Source organism: Streptopelia decaocto (genome assembly GCF_964273445.1).
Source record: "Streptopelia decaocto genome assembly, chromosome: 2".
In the NCBI taxonomy this organism is placed as follows: Eukaryota; Metazoa; Chordata; class Aves; order Columbiformes; family Columbidae; genus Streptopelia; species Streptopelia decaocto.
The window spans coordinates 123,448,651-123,468,046 of record NC_138655.1 but is presented as its reverse complement, the minus strand read 5'-3'; the positions used below and the strand labels follow the sequence as shown (position 1 = coordinate 123,468,046).

At 38.2% G+C, this 19,396-nt stretch overlaps 1 protein-coding gene across 3 annotated transcripts in view; it reads left to right on the top strand.

Moving 5' to 3' along the window:
• Window positions 1-19,100, top strand: part of LOC309436642 (ubiquitin-conjugating enzyme E2 E2) — a 207,927-nt gene extending 188,827 nt beyond the window's left edge. For all 3 annotated transcript variants that reach the window (XM_082045982.1, XM_082045981.1, XM_082045980.1), the window contains exon 6: window positions 18,331-19,100. In XM_082045982.1, the coding sequence (XP_081902108.1) occupies window positions 18,331-18,428 (98 nt within the window). In that variant the 3' untranslated portion in view covers window positions 18,429-19,100. The remainder of the gene's footprint in view (window positions 1-18,330) is intronic.
• Window positions 19,101-19,396: the final 296 nt, after the last annotated feature.

Genomic DNA, 19,396 nt, shown 5'->3' with positions numbered 1-19,396 from the left:
AGGAAGGAAGGAAGGAAGGAAGGAAGGAAGGAAGGAAGGAAGGAAGGAAGGAAGGAAGGAAGGAAGGAAGGAAGGAAGGAAGGAAGGAAGGAAGGAAGGAAGGAAGGAAGGAAGGAAGGAAGGAAGGAAGGAGAGGAAGGAAAAGCTTTTGCTAGAAAAGTTAGTTAGCCTCTGGCAAAGCAAATGCATGACCTGACAACAGTACTGGCTTTGCCTGGATCAGCACTAGCCAGGTTAGCTGGTCTGACTCTGCTCTCAAGCACTTCAGTGGCAAATCGTACTAGCAGTGAAAAGCTGCTTGTCTCTTTTCATCCTTTAAATACACCAGAAAGTGTGATACAGTTTGTTCAGTGTAACATGTAAAGTTCTCTGTGTCCTCACAGGAAATATAAGAGTAAATGAGTTGAATGGATACTGCTACATTACTTCGATATAAGGCACATCAATTTTTATTGGAGTTGCAGTTGCTCAGCACATCTGAAAAGCAGAGTGCTTACATTAAAAACCTTTGCAAAACAAATGGTGGTTTTCAAATAAAATACACCTTGATTAAAAGTATATATACTCTTTTTTACAAGTTCTGCCATGAATCATGACTTTGCCAGATTGTTTCATACTTTGTTAGCCCACATTGAGTAACATGGCTGTGCATTTTAATGACTTACATTTATCTATGCATAGATAAACAAAGCCACCATACTTAGATTATGGGGATCTTTACTGGTTTCACTAAGGGACACGAGACATCCTTTCAAGCTTGCTTTATAGGCATCATCCTTATGTTTTGCCTTTATCTACCAGAATAGGTATAATTGCCAATTTGTTGCTGTTTTTCTATTGCAATTACTAGTTATCCTTGTGGTTTGGCATGTTTTTAAGTTTGCCTAAATATTTTCTGCCAAAAAATTATTAACATACTCACCAGCACCTGCATGAGAGTGCTGGTATTTAGGACAGTTTAGAGATGGGATGCAATCATTACAATATCCTTTTTTTGTTTGGTTGTTTTTTTTAATCTTTTTTGTTTTCCTAAAGGTTTGTAAGGTTCTGTAGTCTTATTGCTGAGAGTAAAAAATCCCAGTTCTGTCATCCTTTGCGGAAAAGGATTCAATAGTGTAATTTAATGCTTATCTTTGATCCTGAACAGGATCTGAAACAGCACTTTGGAGAGTGACTTTTAACTGTATTTGCCCTGCTACAAAGTTGCTGGAATTGCTGCTCTCTGTTACCAGGACCTTTGCAAAACAGTAGTAGGTGGGGAGATCTACCAATTTGTATGAGGTATTGACAGGTAAATCTAGATAGGGCTGTTAAGGATGTCCCTTGCTGCCCCCTGCGCCAGCCATGGAATTGTCTTCTGCACGCCCAAGGCAAAGGGAAGCAGGTTCCTTTGAACCCTCTCAGGAAAGCCCATCTCCCACTGGGAGCTGGAGCAAGGCTGCCAACCTTGACCTTGATACCCACTGGCACGCTCCTTTCTCCTGACTCTGCTTTGGCCTGATGTCTCTGGTACAGGGGCATTAACATCCAAAATTGCCATGGCCACTTACAAAGCAAGCATGTGTCACCACATTAGGCTCCACAGGAGTATCTCTGTTTTTTCAGCTGATAAGCTCAAGGCATACCAACATGAATTTAGATACACTAATACATGTCCACTGTATTAATAAAAAAGATCTATTTTCAGAATTACTGAGAGATTTGAAAGCACTAGCCTGTCCAAAAAAAAAGTTTAAAAATAAATCTAAGACAGCTTATTAAAGGAAAATGTAACATAGCTGTAAAAATAAAATCTGTTCCATGCTGGAGCGTTTGGCTCGGAGTGAGGGTTTGGCTGACTTGTGATCACAGCTCTGCTGTTTGGCTTCTGTGTTCAAACTCTAAAATAGCTACCCAGCCCTGGGTAATGAAGAACAGGTCCGTGCCCCTCGCCACTCAGCAGACTGGATGTATCTTTTTTCTCTGTGTTCTTCTATATATCTCATATGTATGGTCTTTCTCCTCATCTGGTGCTTCTCCATAGCAGAGGCTGCTTTCTGTCAGTACCGGTTCACGTCAGATGTTCCTTCTGCAATTTTTTAGACTTCCCAATTATCATTCCTTCTTTTCCCCTCACCCCCAGTTGTGAAGTGAATTTAGAAACTCTGGATGACAGCAAGTTCAAGGGATGAGCCACTTTTCATTTTCCTCATTCTCGTAATTTTTCCCCTTAAAGCCATAATCTGCACATTTTGCTACTATCAAAAAGCTTTGTTTCAGAATCCAATCTAATTTTTTTCCTTCTTATTTAGCAGCTTAACATCATTGTTCAGTTTATTAAACAGGACTCTAAGTCTTCTCTGTGCACAAATATATTTTGTACTGGTTTGTAATAAAATCTTGTTTCCTTTTACAACATTTTTGTCAAGATATATAGAAGACAGGAAAATCCTAAATACTCCTGAAATAATCCAGAAAATATTTGAGTAGATTTGTCAAACATTATTAATATCCTGGAAAGTGACTGAAATACTTAGAAGCTGCCAAAACAATATTTAATTTGTCCCAACCCCTGCTGCTTTGATTCTTCCCTGGCACCCACAGGCTACCAGGTGCAATGTCACAGCACAGCACTATCAGACATACAACAAAATAATCTCGTTTTGCCATATATCCTTTTTGTAAGCAACAGAGGGTTGTGTAAACAATGAAATTGCTCTGTTGTCTGAGATTATTTATACTCTTTAGCTTGGAGCTGTTTTTCCCTTTTCTTCAGAGTTTGTATACTGTGCTCTCTCAGGAAACGGGCAGGTTTCTGGGCTGTTTCAGCACAATAGAAAATACTCTTTTGTATCTGGAGCAGGAAAATACTCTATGTCATGTCACTCAAGCACAGCAACAAGTAAGGGACAGTAGACAAAAGTCAGCAGTGAGCAGTGAGGAATCAATTCATGTAGTAATTTTTGTTTTGTTTTGTTACAAGTTGCAATGTAACCTTTCTGTTCCTTTTAAAATCTCTGCCTTGGGTTGTCTCCAGATACAACAAGCTCACTCCGGTGGCTCTTGCTTAGCAAATACAGAATGTATTTGCTTGGTGCTGCTGGATGGGTGTGTGTGCCTGACTGTTTTACCTAAAGGCCATCTTAATCGGTTGTCCAAAAGCATCACAAAATGAAAACGCAGCACAAAGCTGATAGTTTCATTCTGCTGTTAGCAAGCACAGAATGACGTCCAGAGCAGGATTGCTTTGGGAAAAACCCGCCGCCATCAATTCATTCATATGAGCAAAATGACCCCATCAATTGCAACAAAGTTCTTTTTGCTACAAAGTACCTATTTATCTTTTAATATTGTATGTTCCCCTGCCAGTTCTGCAGAATCTGCTGTATATTTATTGAAGTAATATGTCCATATTTGGACTTATCAAATATTCTGCAGTTGATCTTTACAAATCCTTGCTAGTCTATCAATAGTTTCTCTTTACATTCCTTTTAAAAGATACTGTACTATACTATCTATACTGTACTATAGTACTATACTATACTAATTTTTATTCCGTAGTTTGAATCAGAGTTTCTTGTATTCTGAGCTGAACGCACAGCACCAACATGTTAAAGGCATTTAGGCACCTAAAGATGCCAGCAGCCAGCCAGCAGGGTTAGCAGTACTATCCGTGGGGTTTAGGCATCCAAAGCCCCCCTTGGAGTGTCTCTGCACTGCCAGGAAGAGACTCCCTAATACATCTGGTCTTTAAATATTTGCAGACACATACACCTATATGTCTTAAATTCTGTGGACCTGCTCCATAAACATGAAATTAAATGTATGTGAATGCAAGCAGTGCAGCAGCACATTATGAAAATCATGCATAGATAAGCATCGAAAGAGAATTAATTTGCTTTGTCATAAAGAGACGATGAAACTGTTACAAGATTTTGTTCTTATCAGTTGACTAAGTCCCCTCGACATGAACCCATGACTGTAGGGATTACTGTAACAGCAGGAAAAACATTTGTGAACTGTCATCCCTTTAGTAGTTCTCAGGAAAATATGTCTTGGAATATCTCCTAATTATGTGTGCAGGGGGAGGAGGCTTGGATCAGGATTACTATTTATGTTGGCCTAAATCTTTGCTCTTTTCAGTTGCACATTGACAACACCTTATGGGTAGAAGAGGGTTGTTCATGAGCATAGAGGCTGCTCATGTGTTTAGATTTAGGCTATTCAAAGCTCACAAGACATCATTAAAAAGATTAATGCAACTAGAGAAGTAAGATTGTTTAGAAATAGTTAGTTTTAAACCCCCCATTATGGTTTCAGAAGTCTACAGTCTATTTAAATAATTTTTTCTCTCAAATATGTCTGGAGTTATTTACATAAGAAAATTGGTGGATTTATGTAATTTAGAAAGTGAATGGTAGAGATTACTTTTTAAAAATAAAATATGCAATCTGGATTTTGTGGTATCCAAGGCACAAAGCAGTCATTAGCTGTAGCTCCAGATACCAGTCACACATGCACTTACCCTGTTCTTTTTTTAACTGGTGCATCTGTAACTCTACAAAGAAAAATCACCAGAAGGAGAAATATAGTCATTCTGTAGGAGAAAAACAGTACTACTCGGTTCAGTCAGGTATGTTGCCTGTAACTGCTCATTGCTCAGTGGTTCAGTGAAAAATGTAAACTTCCCTCAAAGCACTTTACTCACACAGTAACATACTGGAGAGGAAATTCCCTCTTCCCTAACCACAGCCAATGATCAGATTGTGTGTTGAAGCATGAGCAGTAATAGCCTTTGCAATGGTGACTTAGGTGGTGCCATGACTAGTGTGTTTTTTAATTCTTTTTTAATTTTCCTAAATTACCTTCTAATATCCCTACACTATATTCTTGCCTGTGTTTAACTATTTGGTATATGAAACATCTGCTTCCTTTTAACTTTTACTAAATGTGTTGCTTTTTTGTTTGTGTTCTTTTCCTACTATGGAAAAGAGACCACTTTTTTTTTATAACCTTCTTTACAAAATTACCTGTCACATCTTATATTGTCTTTTTTTTTTTTTTCCCAAGGGAAGTAAACTTAGATTTCAACCATTCCTGAAATGGGAAAAGCGTAACCGTGCTGCTAATTATTTCTTGTGCTTTTTGTTTTCTTGTCCTATTTTGTTTTTATTTAAGACAAGGTGACAAAAATTGAACTTCACACATAATAATACCCAACCATCAGTTTACTAAATGGCATCTGATTAAATCAGAAATTGACTAAAATCCAAATCAGTAAAGAAGTTTTGTACATCTCTGTCAAGAAATAAATGTAAAGGGATGTAATTGGCACTCAGGAGAGAAAAGAGTCTTGTCACTACCCTTAACTGTTCCTCATTTTTCTTATTCCTCAAAAGGGGCTTCTATAACATACAAAGTTCAGCCTTCTCACAAAATGGAAGTAAAGCTGGAAAAAAATACAACTGGAATTTTGTTGGTTTTTTGGTTGGTTGTGGTTTTCCACATGAAGCTTATAAAAGCTATATGATAAATATACACACAGGGTTTTTTAAAGTTTGTGCACTTCTGCTAAAGAAACACAGGCTTTCTAAGAGCTTTACCTTAGCCATTGTCAAATTGAAAGTACTTGAGAAAATGCGAGAGTGATGGATGTTACAAATACAAAAGGTTACAATTCATTTTCCTTCCAATAAACATGTGTAATTTAAAATAGTACCAGTGGAGGTTTTCTATGCCTATTACCTCAGAGAGAAGACTGGTGATTTAGTGAATACACGTAATAAATCTTTGTGTGAACCAAGACTGAAATAAGTTATCAATGTTAAATGTTTAACAATGTGAAGTATTCAGATAAAGCTATTATTTCCCATATATATAATATGGAATCCTAGCTTAATTTGAATGGATTACAAGATACAAAGTAAACTGCCTTTTACTTTCAAAATACACTCCAATAATTTACAGTCATTACATGTATTTTCTTTGTTTCATGCAGGTTTTGTCTAGCCAATATAGACATCTCCTTAATTACACTGGAGTCTTTTGAATGAAGTAGATGTAACAGATCTGGTCTTAACCAGTTCTACTGGGTATATTTTCTCACTAATAGAACTGTACATATTTAAGGGAAAAATAATTAAAACCAAAAAATCAATAATGTAGGCATCACATGTTACCTGTATTCCTTCACTTAATTCTCTCATCTCATAATAATTTAATATCCATTATTCCCAGTTAGTACAAATAGCTCAAATCTCAGCTAGCATAAACTCTGAATTTTTCTACCCCAGATTTTTCATTTAGACTTTGTTCCATTTTACTAAGTGGGGTTTTTGCTTTTTCTCTGTACTTTTTTTATCATGTAGGCAAGGACATATTTTCACTTTTTTTTGCCATATGTTTCTAATTGCCTGTGAACCACCTTCAGGACCCTGATTAGCACAAGTATTTTTAAGGCTGCTTCTTCCTGTTCTTAAAATATAATTATTCTTGTTTCACCATAGAAATCACACTGCTCCACTTTCTTTAAGCTCCTGAAAAGAAGCCTGCTCATTTGGCTCTCTAACAGATTCACAAGAACGTAGTCAGTCCCGAAAAGCAAAATTTATAATCCTGGATATAATTATCTTAGCTATTAAATCGTTTAATCTCTCACTGTCTTGAGTAAAATTTCAGAAATTATTATTCCTGAGTCATTCAGATTCTACCTTCCGAGATGATTTACACTACTGCAAAACATCTCTCTTTTATTTTGCATGGCTAATTTTCTGCATTATTCAGCAGGGGAGGAGTAAATGATTGTTTGTGTTTTACAGTTTTGCAGATCTATCAAAGGCAACAAATAAAACAAATTATATGCAGTGTGTATTTCAGAATCCCTATTTTCACAGCAAATTAAGTTCAGGCACTTTAACTGCAGTAGCAGACAGTTACTTAAATAGCAAAATGTATGGTGTAATTGTCCCAAATTTAAGGATGGTCTGTACTGTAAGATTTCACATTCATATGGGTTAGAGAAATAGAGCTCTGATCAGTAAATTATTTGTAAAATTTTCCGTCTATACAAGGCGTAGAAAAAGGCCTTTCCATGGAGTGGAGCATTTGCAACTTTAATTAGATTTTGGAAAATTCTCAAGGGCTGGAATCCTCAGTCTTTATAATACCTATTAATGTGGCATGAAAGTAGAAAGTACTGTAAGGCACAATATTATACTAGCAGAAGGAACGCCTTCATGAACTTCCATGTCTTTTCCATCTCTGCCTTGTATAATTTTTTTTCTACAGCTCAGTCTTAGGACCTTTTACGCAAATGCCTGAAATCATTTGGCAAAGTGACCATCATTTAGTCAGGCATAACAATGGAGTCAGTGTGACCCCTCATGCAGGAAAGATAGGATTTGCAAATAAAGTTATTTTACCTGTTACTAAATATGAAATTATTTCTGTAAATATCATACATTCAATCTTTATTCAGTGTTGCCATATAACTTCATTGCAACTAATCCAGGAGGTAACCCTGCCTACATGTTGAATACTAATTATTTTGTTTAACCTCTTTTTCCTTCTAGTCCTATTACAATCTGTTTGTAATGAAGCCTAATTATATTCGTGTTCTGAAGTTAATTTAGAAGTGCATAGTCTATTTGGTTACTAAAATGAGGTAATTTTCTCACTCACCTGCTGATGGCTCAGTCATTGCCAGAGCTCGCACCACCCTGCTCCCGTCATAGGATGTCCCATGTCACGTCAGTGATCATCCTCCAGGAATATCACCGTAACTGCCCTGTATTGATCTTCATGGCAAGATGGCACTCGGGGTTTTGTACTTTCTCGAGCCACTGTGTGTTGGTACAAGCATCTTCCTTGGATGCCTCTTTTGGTAGGGCAGTGTTACTGCTAACACTGCAGCACTCAAGGGATCAAGAGTTCACCACTCTGGACTGTCAGAAACCTATCAAGTGTACACGTTAGCAGTGACACTGACTCCAGAGGTCCTTGTCCCATACCTGCTGGGATGGCACCTGTTCCCTACATTTATATCACAGTGACCTTTTGGATGACTCCTTAAGAACAGTATGGACCACAAATGCATGTGGAAATGTGAGACACAGTCCCAACAAGCAGCACAGAACTAGGCTCAAACAACCCATGCCTGCAGTCCAGAAAAGCCCCAGGAAGCCAGGCCCATCAAAGAGAGCATCTGGGCCGTTCCGACAAAAACCCTGAACAAATTAGTTTCCAGGCATTTTCCTTCTACTATTTCTCAATGCAGATATAAACTTAGATACATCTGAGCCAGATACAGCCTGCAACTTCCTTCCACATGTTCCCTGGGAGAAAAGAAAGTATAGAGAGGGAACGGAGAGGCCTGTTTTTGAGTTATTATTGGTACCGGTAACAGTAAGAGTTGTGTTAATGCAAGGCACACCCAAGTTCCTATTTCTCTTCTAAGGGATGTTCAACTTGCCAAGGGATTTCAGGCCCTGGCCTATGAAAAAAGGTCCTATTGGCCTTTAGTAAGGATAAAATTTTTCACCAGCCCCCCCTTTTGTAAATAAAAGCCTCTTGTATTCTTTTGACATTTTGCATGGGATTCCTAATAACAGTTTTGGATTTAAATGTGTGAAATTAATAACAAGATTTAATAGGACAAAAACGAGAAAATCAGATTAAACTAAAATAAGCAGCATTCAGAACATATATAGGCTTTTCTATTTACTCCAATGATTAATTGTAATAAAGCAACAAAGGGATAAGATTCAAGAGCAGGATTCAGATGACTCCTGCATCTCATCTAAAATGATCCTGATGTGTTTCAGTTGAAGATTTTGGTATCACTAACATTCAAACCCGTAAGATACCAGTGTCTAAATGCCACTAAAGACCAGAACATGCATTAACACTTCCTCCCCTCCCTGTCCCTTGAGAATCCACACAGTAAGTGTGGATCCTGTTGGACCTCCTGTTTTTTTTTGTGTAGTAGTCTACATTTGCTGCATGTGATTATAGGATGTCTAACACTGTACAAAGCATGGCCACAGGCAATGCCTTTGCACCCAGTTGCTTTGGGATTAAACTGTTTGTTTGGGATGTGTAAGACCCATAGGTCATGCCTTTGCCTGGAGATGGTAATTAGTGGAAGGTGAGAAAACACAAATCCAGAAGAAAAGTGGTACTTTTTTCTTTAGATGAAAGAAACGCTAAACATTCTGGAATTCCTGTAGAATAGCTATCCCTCCCTTAATAAGTGTTCAGACAAAAATAAAATCTACAGCATTTTTCTGAAAATATAGTTATGACCCTATGGATACATGCCAGTTACATTATGGATGGTAGCATTTTCATTGCCTGAAAATGTGCTGAGATTTCCTTATTATCCAACCCCTAGTCACCTCCTACAAGGTAAATGCACATTGCCATCACTTTTTCTGCAAATTTTATCAACCCTTGTGCCATGTAATGTCTTTCTTATCAAGTTCTTATCTAGTAACACCTTTTTATTATTTTTTTCTAATAACAATGACTGTTTCTCAATTGAGTTCATTATTATGAACAGATACGTTGCTAATGTATCTGTCCTTTTAATTTTGAGACGCATCCAAGCATCAAAGTGAAGTGTGTTATTTCAGAACTTTAATTGTTCCAGCATGCTGGCACTTCTAATAGGTGCATGTTCTTCCTTAATTAAAGACAACTCTTCAAGATCAGTACACTGTGCCCCGTTGATCCATGATTGCCTCAGCTAACTCCCAGGCAGCCAGTGAAGTTTATAGAAATCCTACTAAAAACCGAAGACTGGGAAAAAACCTTATTCTTTAAACAAGAATTATTTCCCTTGGCAATATACAGAGATGAATCACTGCCAATGCTTTCCTTTAAGAGCCATGTTAATAAAATTGGTCCAGATAATACTCCTTGTTTCTGAAACATCTTTTTCTTAGGCAGCCTCATATTTCACACAGATCTGTGGTAGGTAGGCTGACAGCAATCAAATGCAAGCCTTGGGAGAGTAATGAATTTCTCCTTCCATGTATCCAAAATGGGTATTTTAGTAAATGGATGTTTTCTAAGGTGGATTTGCAGAGCTCATTTTTTTTTTCTCGATGGTACGTAACGTTTTCCTCCAGACAACAGTTTGAACATTGGAATCAAGTCACACATGCCTTAATATTTGTGTAACTTCAATCATTGTATGAACTAACAGAAGTCAAATGTGTTTCTGACAACTTTATGGAGCTTAAAAGTTAGAGTTAAGTCAAGAATATTGGTCTCTTTACAATACACACCTATATAGCCCCATTTACCACAGAATCCAGATACCTCACAATTTTTAGCATATTTATTCTCAGAATATCCTGGGTGATGGAGAAGCAATAGTCCAACTTTATAGATGGGAAACTGAGGCACCACTGTAAGACCACTTAACTTCCTTGGAGTCATCATGATGACTTGAAAACCTTGAAGACCAAGAATCACAGAATGGTTGGGGTTGGAAGGAACCTCTGGAGATCATCTAGTCCTACCCACCTACTAAAGCAGGTTCACCTAGAGTAGATTGCACAGGAATGTGTCCACGCAGGTTTTGAATGTCTCCAGAGAACAAGAATCCACAGCCTCTCTGGTCAGCCTGTTCCAGTGCTCTGTCCCCCTCAAAGTAAAGAAGTTTCTCCTCAGAGAAGCACTCTTGAGTTTCATCTCTTGCAAGCAGTGTGACACGACAGCTTCCCTGCTTACGTGCCCAGACATGCACCCTGCCTACACCTTGGCTCTACAATGGAATGAAACCTCAGGGTCTTCCATGCTTTATCTCACTCTCCCCCTTCTCCTCCTGCACTTGCTCTGATTTTTCCCAGGAAAAAGACTTTAGGTGTATAGCTGCAGAGATAGCCAAGGGCCAGATGACTGAGTGACCAGGACTATGGGATGTACTGGTGAACACAACTTCATAGGAAGCTTGGTGCAAAACTGTAAGTTTCCTTTAGCCCTGCATTAAAACAGTGACCACTAGGTTGGCTTTCCTATGTGGGTACAAAAACTTTTGGCAAATTTAGGCTTTAAAGTTACACAGTCTCCAAGCTACAGTATATAGCACAGTTCTCAGTTCTCTAAATGCAGAGGTGGTTAGCTTAAACATTCAGATCCATTTCCAAAGATTGTGTCTCAAGTTCTTATGCATCTGCTCCATATTTCCCTATTTCCCGTGTTGTACCTGGAAAGACAATACAGGGTCTTATCTGAAACTGAGAAGTGACATAACGAACTTGTCCTTTGTTTCTTCTGACACCAACACATTCGATCACCTTGTACCTAAGGAGACTATGTCAAAGGGTGATATTTTGCAGCATCTCTTCTTATTTTACTTTGGTGGGAACAACCCTTGAAGGTCAGATGGTTGTTCACTTTTTCAAAACCATGTCAACCATAGTAGCCAGCCTGATGATCTGCATGAGGCCTAAGGCAATTTCAGCAGGCATCTTTTCATGTTTTAGCACACTGCCATAGCCTATATATATCAGAATTTTTCTATTGAGTGTTGAGATGTGACCAACCCAATCTGCAAAACTAATTCCTAAAACAAGAAGCAGAGTTCATTATACTCCATATCATATGATTTCTGCCATAAACTAACTGCTAAACTGGATATTAACTTCACTGACTTCTTTCCTAGTAGACATTAGACCTTTCTAGAATTTGATCCTTTCTCGTCTAAGGATTACCTTTTTTCTTTACAGAAATAATTCCTTTTTAATAGTCCTTTTTTTTGTACAGTGTTTATTGATCACTTTATCATTCTTCTGTACAGTTTTCAAGGAGTCTTATAGATGGATAAATACATTCTGTATGGAGAGCTGAAACTGTGACTTTATGAAAGTCAGAAATAAATTGTAGCTCAGCTTGTAGGGTGTGTAAAGCAATTCAGAGCCCTGCCACCGCCCTTTGTTCTGACTTGAATCCCTCTGTTGTTCCCGTTCGTACGCATGTGTTCATCAGACTTCCAACCGTGAGCAGAGTTCTGTTGCTGCACAAACAGGGACTAGTGCTTGCGCTGCCTTCGTTTTCACTTCTGCCCTGATTTTGAGCGCTCTTTTCAGAGGTGAAAGGTTAGTGGAGTAATTCAGTGTGCCACTTCACCTGCCTCTGCCTCCAAAGAATTACTTAGTCTGTGCATTATTATTAATGGTAGCAAAAGAGAGCAACGCTGCTGCTGTATGATCACTGAAGGATGCTGTGATGCATTTCACATACCTCATTTTCCACCTTAAGACCCACAGTATCCTTGACATGGTCTTTTAGGAGTTCGTTAAGTTTAAAACAGGTGACGGGTGGCAAACTATGGAAACTTCCTGAGACAAAGTGACACTATAAATAGAATTACTCACAAACAATTCATCTTCTCTTAACCTCTTCCTCTCAGAGTATTAAATTGTTCTATGATATATTTGATATTGCATGTCTGACTCTGCTTTTTTCTGTAGTTTTCACCGACCAGGCTTCTTGTAACACTAGCCCAGATGCCACTGAAAACAACATAATAAAATGTAATTAGAAACAAAACAATTTTTTTTAAAGTTAAGTTTAAGGATGTTTTGGATGTGCATCAAGCTGTCAGCATTTACTGTTAAGAAAACCGGTGTTTCAGAATTATTAGTTTCTGCTTTTTCCTGTCATTTTTGTTTGGTTGTTTTTTGCGTGGTTTTTTTTAGTGTGCCTTTTGGGACCTATTTCTTAAAAGTTGGTACAATATTAAAAACCACAAAAATTTGATTCAGGAAACTTGGCTTTCACTGCAAACCAGTATGGAAATATATACTGTCCTGCACTGCTATTTGCACTGAAATCACCAAACAAAATGTAGCTATGGATAATATGAACTTTTATTTTGGGGAAGTTTAATTTTGGGGTAACCAGTCCTGCCTGTGCTGCTGTATAAAGATGACTCGAAGGCAGCTGTCCTATAGATGACCTACAGAGCACCTGGACTTTTCCTAAAAAAAAATCACAGAGCACTCCCAATTTTTAATTCAAAAAGCAATACAGCAGCTTATTTGGAAAGAGAAGCAGGCCTAAAACCAAAATGTATTCCATAAACCAAAAACTCTTCTAAAGGTGTAACTGGAGGCCAAATAACTAAAAAGTTACTTGTTTGTTTTCTTCTGCGTTTCATACAGCTGGTCCAAAGAAAGGAAAATTTAATTTATTTTTTGGTGACTGATGTTTCAGAACAGTTAGTTCCATAGAGTTTCTCAATGGGATGCCTCTTGCAGCTATGAGAAAGGAGTTGTTTATAGTTCAAGAGACAGAATAAAACCTTTCAAGTTGCATCTAACCTTTGGAAATTCTTCCAGCTTAATTCTGCTTCTTCAGCTGGAGGCCAGCTCTTCTGAATTCCCCCTGATACAGAGCTGGATCTAAACCTGGACCAAAAAAAAGTGCATTGTAAATATTTGGCTGAAGAAACCATGAGATTTTTATAGGGCCGTGTTTTTTTTTTTGTTTTTAAGGTGCTCCAGAAATCTTTCTGAGAACCCATTTGTGATGGTGTAATAACTGGCTCCATCAGTTGCTCTCTATTAAAACTCTAGAATACTGCAATAGAAATATAATTCTACTTTATAAATGCTCATAAATATATATATAATGCATACAAACACCCGTAATGTACATTTTAAGTCTAAATGTATGTCTCTTTAACCATGTTGGCACTATCAATTGGAATTTCATTGCATGTCATGTGGCTGATGGAGAAGGCACATTGAAATCAAGCTGTTAAACACACCATCTCCAGTTTTATTTCACTAGAGTATGTTTGCTGTATTTTTAAAAGAGCATTGAAAAGCCCAGGAGATGAGTTCTGCTCTGAAATTGCTATTTGCTGTCATAGAAATAGCTGTAAAAATACAAGTGGAGAAAAATACAGTCTAGCAATATATTTTCATTTATTTGGGGGAAAAGTAGTTTTAAAGAAGAATTATAGTCTGTCTTCTGAATGATAAAGCAGTATAACTAGCATTAAACACAGCTGAAATTTTGTAATGACCAGACCTCAACTCATCCAAATCCCCAATAGCATTAACTCCCTAGAATTGGGCTGTAAATTTGATTAGCCTTACAACAGACATGAGACACAAATGTTCTTCCTTATACAGTCCTATTAAGTGGCTGCAAAGGATGACAAGGCATTGTAAAGCATTGCATCTAACCTTTTTAAACTAGGTAGGAGATCCAGCTTGCCCAGCTTTCAAAACTACATTTAAATTCAGGGTAATTTTGTGAATTCTGATAAAACATGAGGATTACATATGGTGAGGTGAGCGGGGATTTAGCAGCTGCAGTCTTCCTATAAATCATCCAGAAGCTTTTCTTCATACTTTAGTTCTCTGTATTAATGTTTTCCATGTAAGCAACTTTGCTGAACCTTAGCTTCCGTCCATGCTTGTTTAATTTGGTGCTTTTTTATGTATTTTCGTTACTTTTGCACTACTCTTTAACGTTAAGTTTGATGCTGTAACTCCTGGTGAACTCCGATTTTGCATGGAATTAATCCAAGGACAGGATAAAAATTTTAGTTTAGGGGGTAAATGGGAACTATTGTTTCTTCCTTATATTTGGTATTTTGTAGGACTCGGACACTATAACCAAGGCTTGTGCATGTTGGGAATTAAATTTTTTACTCATTTTAATTAAGGTCCTTCAATTTGTCTTGTCATCTCAATTTTATGGCCCATCCCGTGAACTGCATAGCGATGGTGACTCACAACTCATTAAGTGTTGAGAGGTGTGTCACCTTGGGCCTTGGCTCCCTCCTCCACCAGGGACAATAGGGCTTGGGCTTGAAGTTGCCCATGCAGGTGCAGAAAGAGACCACTTGCATTTCTGGAGTTCACATGTCATCCTTCTGTCCTCCAGCACACACACAGTGTGCTGCATCAAACAGGCCAATGTGCCACTGGTTGGGTGGCTCTGAAGTTAATGTCTCCCTCCTTGCCAGCTGTCCCGACTTCCCAAACACAGCAGTTGTGTCTGCTGATGCTTTTATGGCTTCACGGGAACTGCTAAAATAAACCAGCTCTCCAAACACCTGTTGAAGAGTCCTTTTTAAAATCCTCATAAATAACAACATACAATGACAACACACCTCCAGACCCTCTGACAAGGATGTGAAAAAGCAGGCCTCTCTAGCAATAACTGTTTTTCTGTTTCTTCACTTTGGAGTCTGGAACGAGCAAGTGGCTTGGCAAAAGTGTGGGTTTATTCTTTTATTCAATATTGTTATAGCCAATAAAATGTATAGCCAAGCTGCCAAATTGCAAAGAACAATGTTATTACTGTTGTTACTGAGAACACCTTTGCGTAGCGTTGGCTTGGCAGCTGGCTGTGGGGACAGCTGGTCCTCCTTGCACTACAGCAGGCAAGGACCTCTCTTGGCTTCACACAGGTAGACACCCATGGAGAGAGGCACTGACTTGAGGAAAGCACCCAAGACGATAATTGATTCACAGGTCACTCTTTTGGTGGGAATTTACATGCCTACAACAAAAGCTATGTAGATCTCAGACATCTTGCAGGCCATCACCTCCACTCTTTCCCCAGCTGCCAAAAAAGCACTGCAAAGACAAAGTCTTGAACATATGGGTAAATAAACAGCCCAGTTCCCTACATTACTGGGCTTCAACAGATTTCCCCACTTTCTAATCAAGAACTCCTTTCACTGATTCCCTTGCCCCAAAAGACAGTAGACACCCTCCTATGCTGGGAGGGGGTGAGCGGAAGAGCTTGTACCTTCCAAATCCTTCCAAAGATGTATGTTGCTGAAATACTTCCTTTCTCCCAAAAGGAGATATAGATGGAAACCCACACTAGGAAACGAAACATTGTAATTTATCATCCAGGATTGGGGATGATGATATGATCCTCAGCACCCTTTCAGTATACCAAGGAAATTGATTTACGGCTCTCAATGTGAAAGACACGCTTTCACAGAATCATTCATCCCACACATAAAAGACTTTCAGATTTGAACTGGGTAAACCTTTACTACAGCACATCACTTTTCACTGACTCACATAAGGTTTTATAAAGGTCTTAGCAGCAGCACTTTAGATACGGACTAAACCTCATTAAGTACTTGCTGCATTCCAGATGATAATGCTGTGATATTCTTGCAACTCGTCACAACCAGATGGCTCAGAGGCCAAACTGCACCTTCCCCAATGGCTTGTAAACTGGCACATTCATTGAATTTTGCTCTAAGAATTCCTTCCAAGTTCAACCCTTGTTTTTCCATGGGTCTGTGAAAGTGTTTCCTTCACACAGTGGTGTCCCGTCCAAGGATGGTGTGGGAATTTGCAGCAGAGCTGTCAGGCTCATCCCCAGGTTACCTTACACTATGACAAGGTTCCCCTGTGGCTACTCCCTAAAATTTTGCCAAGAGAATAATAGAATCGTAGAGTAGTTTGGGTTGGGAGGAACCTTCAAAAGTCATCTAGTCCAACCCCCCTGCAATTAGCATTTAGCATCTTATTTAACAGTTTAACAATTTAGCATTAACATCTTCAAACAGATCGGGTTGCTCAGAGCTCCCTCCAGCCTGGATTTGAATGACTCCAGGCATGTGGCATCTACCACCTCTCTGGACAACTGGTTCCAGTATTTTACCACCCTCATGGTAAAAAATTCTGCCCCTTCCCATTGCCCAAGTTCCCCATTTACCCTGCAGTGCTTCTCAAACCTCATTCCAGCCATGAACAATTTGCATTCCTTAAATACCTGTAGACTGTTAGCACAGAACAAAATCCTTCTGATAATCCCCTATATAGTTCTTCTCCTTGGCTGAGGAGTTAAAGGTGACATACTTTCTAGTCTGAAACTTTTAAAATGGATCTTAGATCAGATATGCTTCTTTGACACTCATGCATGTTAAAAATAGCAAAGTCCAGGCCTCAGTGACCTCCTCTGGATATATCAAGATAATAAAGGTAATCATATGCAGTAAGTGTTTGCAGGACTGAGACTACAGGGACTTAGTATACCACAGTCACAGTGATAACTTGCCTTATTAATTTAGTAGGTGCACATTTAATATTCAAATCATGGACTCTTCCTGAAAGTAGCAAAAGATTTTTTCATTAGATATTATTCAGTAATATTCAGTAATGTTGGCAGTAAGCCAATCAATTCATTTTTGGCTAAACCAACACATTTCTCCCATCATAAACTCTTATCGTCAAGAAACAAACAAAAAAGCCCAAATTTACTCGGCTTTGTGGATGGCCTGACATCCAGTCCCAGGAACTTCAGAGGTTAATAACACAAACACCACACTCAGATTATGACTGTACTGGTGAAGCTGAGATTCATATTGTTGGATGGCACCATCTTCAGTCAGCTACAAAGCTGATAATTAACTGACTTTAAGAAGATGTTATGTTCATCTGTCCTAAGTCACAAAAAAACCCCATGGTATCAGTGGTTCTGAACTTGCATGGTGTGGTGGTAGAATCTCAGGAAATTTACTGTTGCAGCAGAAATAGCAAGAGTGTGGTCCCCAAGAAAAGATAAAATCTCTATACATTTTGTCTGCTTTAAACTGAGAAAAATTGTGATAACATACAGTGACTTACGGGAAAGTATTGGTTTATGTTTCTTAGAGGGCTGATTAGTTTTGCTTAATAATTTGTGAAGTAACTTGTAGATCCAGATTAATGTGAAAATACCTTTTAAGGATGTTTCTTCATTTTGGAAATAGAGAAACATCTTGAGAAGACCAAGTCATGCAGCATTCTGGTGATATAAATGTTCAGAAAGATGCCACAAATTAAATACCAGTTCCCAAAGACTGGAATTAACTTTTGCTCCTTTGAAAATAGTACTTACTGCCCTAATTCCTGATATTTTCTTTAATGCTTCAAAACTAAAAGTATTCAAAAAAAAACACTTAACCTGATAATGGAATTCAAGCCCATCCTCTTCTTAGGTGATAACGTAGCTATTTGTGGGAGTCTAATACCATAAATAAATGACATAGTATGTTTGTACTTGTCACATGAAGGAGACTTTTAGCTCAAAATAAAATTACTGGAACATTAGTTTGTGAGGTAGAATTTTAGAAAAAGGTTTTAATTAAATGTTTGACAGAAATGCATAGCTAATTGCCAGCCCACTGTCTCCTCCCCATCTTCCTCTTCCCTTCCTCCTGTATGCACGCATGCTTTCAAAATGGGACTAGTGTCTGTAGACACCTGGTTCTTACAGTTAAACCCAGGAGAACTCAATGAATGTGAATCAAAGAAGAGCTTTTTCATCCACTCAAGGCTGATGAGTATTTCACAGTTTGTGTTTCCTTTTCAGCTGACCCCCTGGTTGGAAGTATTGCCACTCAGTACATGACTAACAGAGCAGAGCACGACAGAATGGCCAGACAGTGGACCAAGCGATACGCCACATAGGAACCTACTCTAGGATTTGCTGGACCTGTGCAAGCACATTCACTAAGTGCATCAATAGCCCTTCCCTCCATTCTTATTTTTTATTAAATTTTGAACCATTTTGTGACAAAAGGTTGTCCTTACTTTCTTTTTTGGTTTTATGTTTATTTTTATTTGTTTGGGGTTTTTTTGTTCTGTTAACTTGAAAGTTGTTTCCCTCAAATGTAGACAGGGAATTTTGGTTATCAGTGCAAAGAATGTTGGATCTGTAATAGTATAGAGCTTTGTCACAAAGCTTTGTATTAATGTGTGGGGTTTTTTTCTTTCATGTGGTTTTTGGGAAAACAAACAAATTCAGAATTATATCTCGTTTCTACTTAAATGTAGTGTTTAGGGTTATTTTTTTGTACTGAAGTCTTTAATGGTGGGTGCATGCTACTGGGAACAAGTTTTGTATAAAAGCTTAAAATCAAGAATCACTGTGCATTACTAAGACTGTGTTTATCACTAGCCTTCTGTTTCCCACGCAAAAGGCTATTGCGTTGAACAAATTAATATGTATTTTGATTTACTTAAAAAAAAAAAAAAAGTGCTTGTAAATTTCTTAGGGACCTGCCACTTTTGACTGTGGATCAGTTGATGTACACTTGTATTATTAAAGCACTCAATAAAACACTGTGGCTGATAAATGCACTTCTTGCAAGACGGTGCTTTTACGTTTGTGCAGTATAGGCCCTGTAGTCCTCACATAATACAACTGCAGGTTAAGCAACTATTTTTAGACCTAAACTATTAATTTATTCTCAACAATGTATTTCTTAGCTTATAATTCTTCATGGTGTATATCTTTTCATGTACAAACATCTTCCGAATTTTAAGGCCTTTCTTTCAGGTGCCAGTGCTCAGCTATTCTGAAGCCTCTTGCTCTTTTATACTACGGCTTCACTATATCCATCTTGTTACATTTAAAATAGTTGGCTATAAAAATA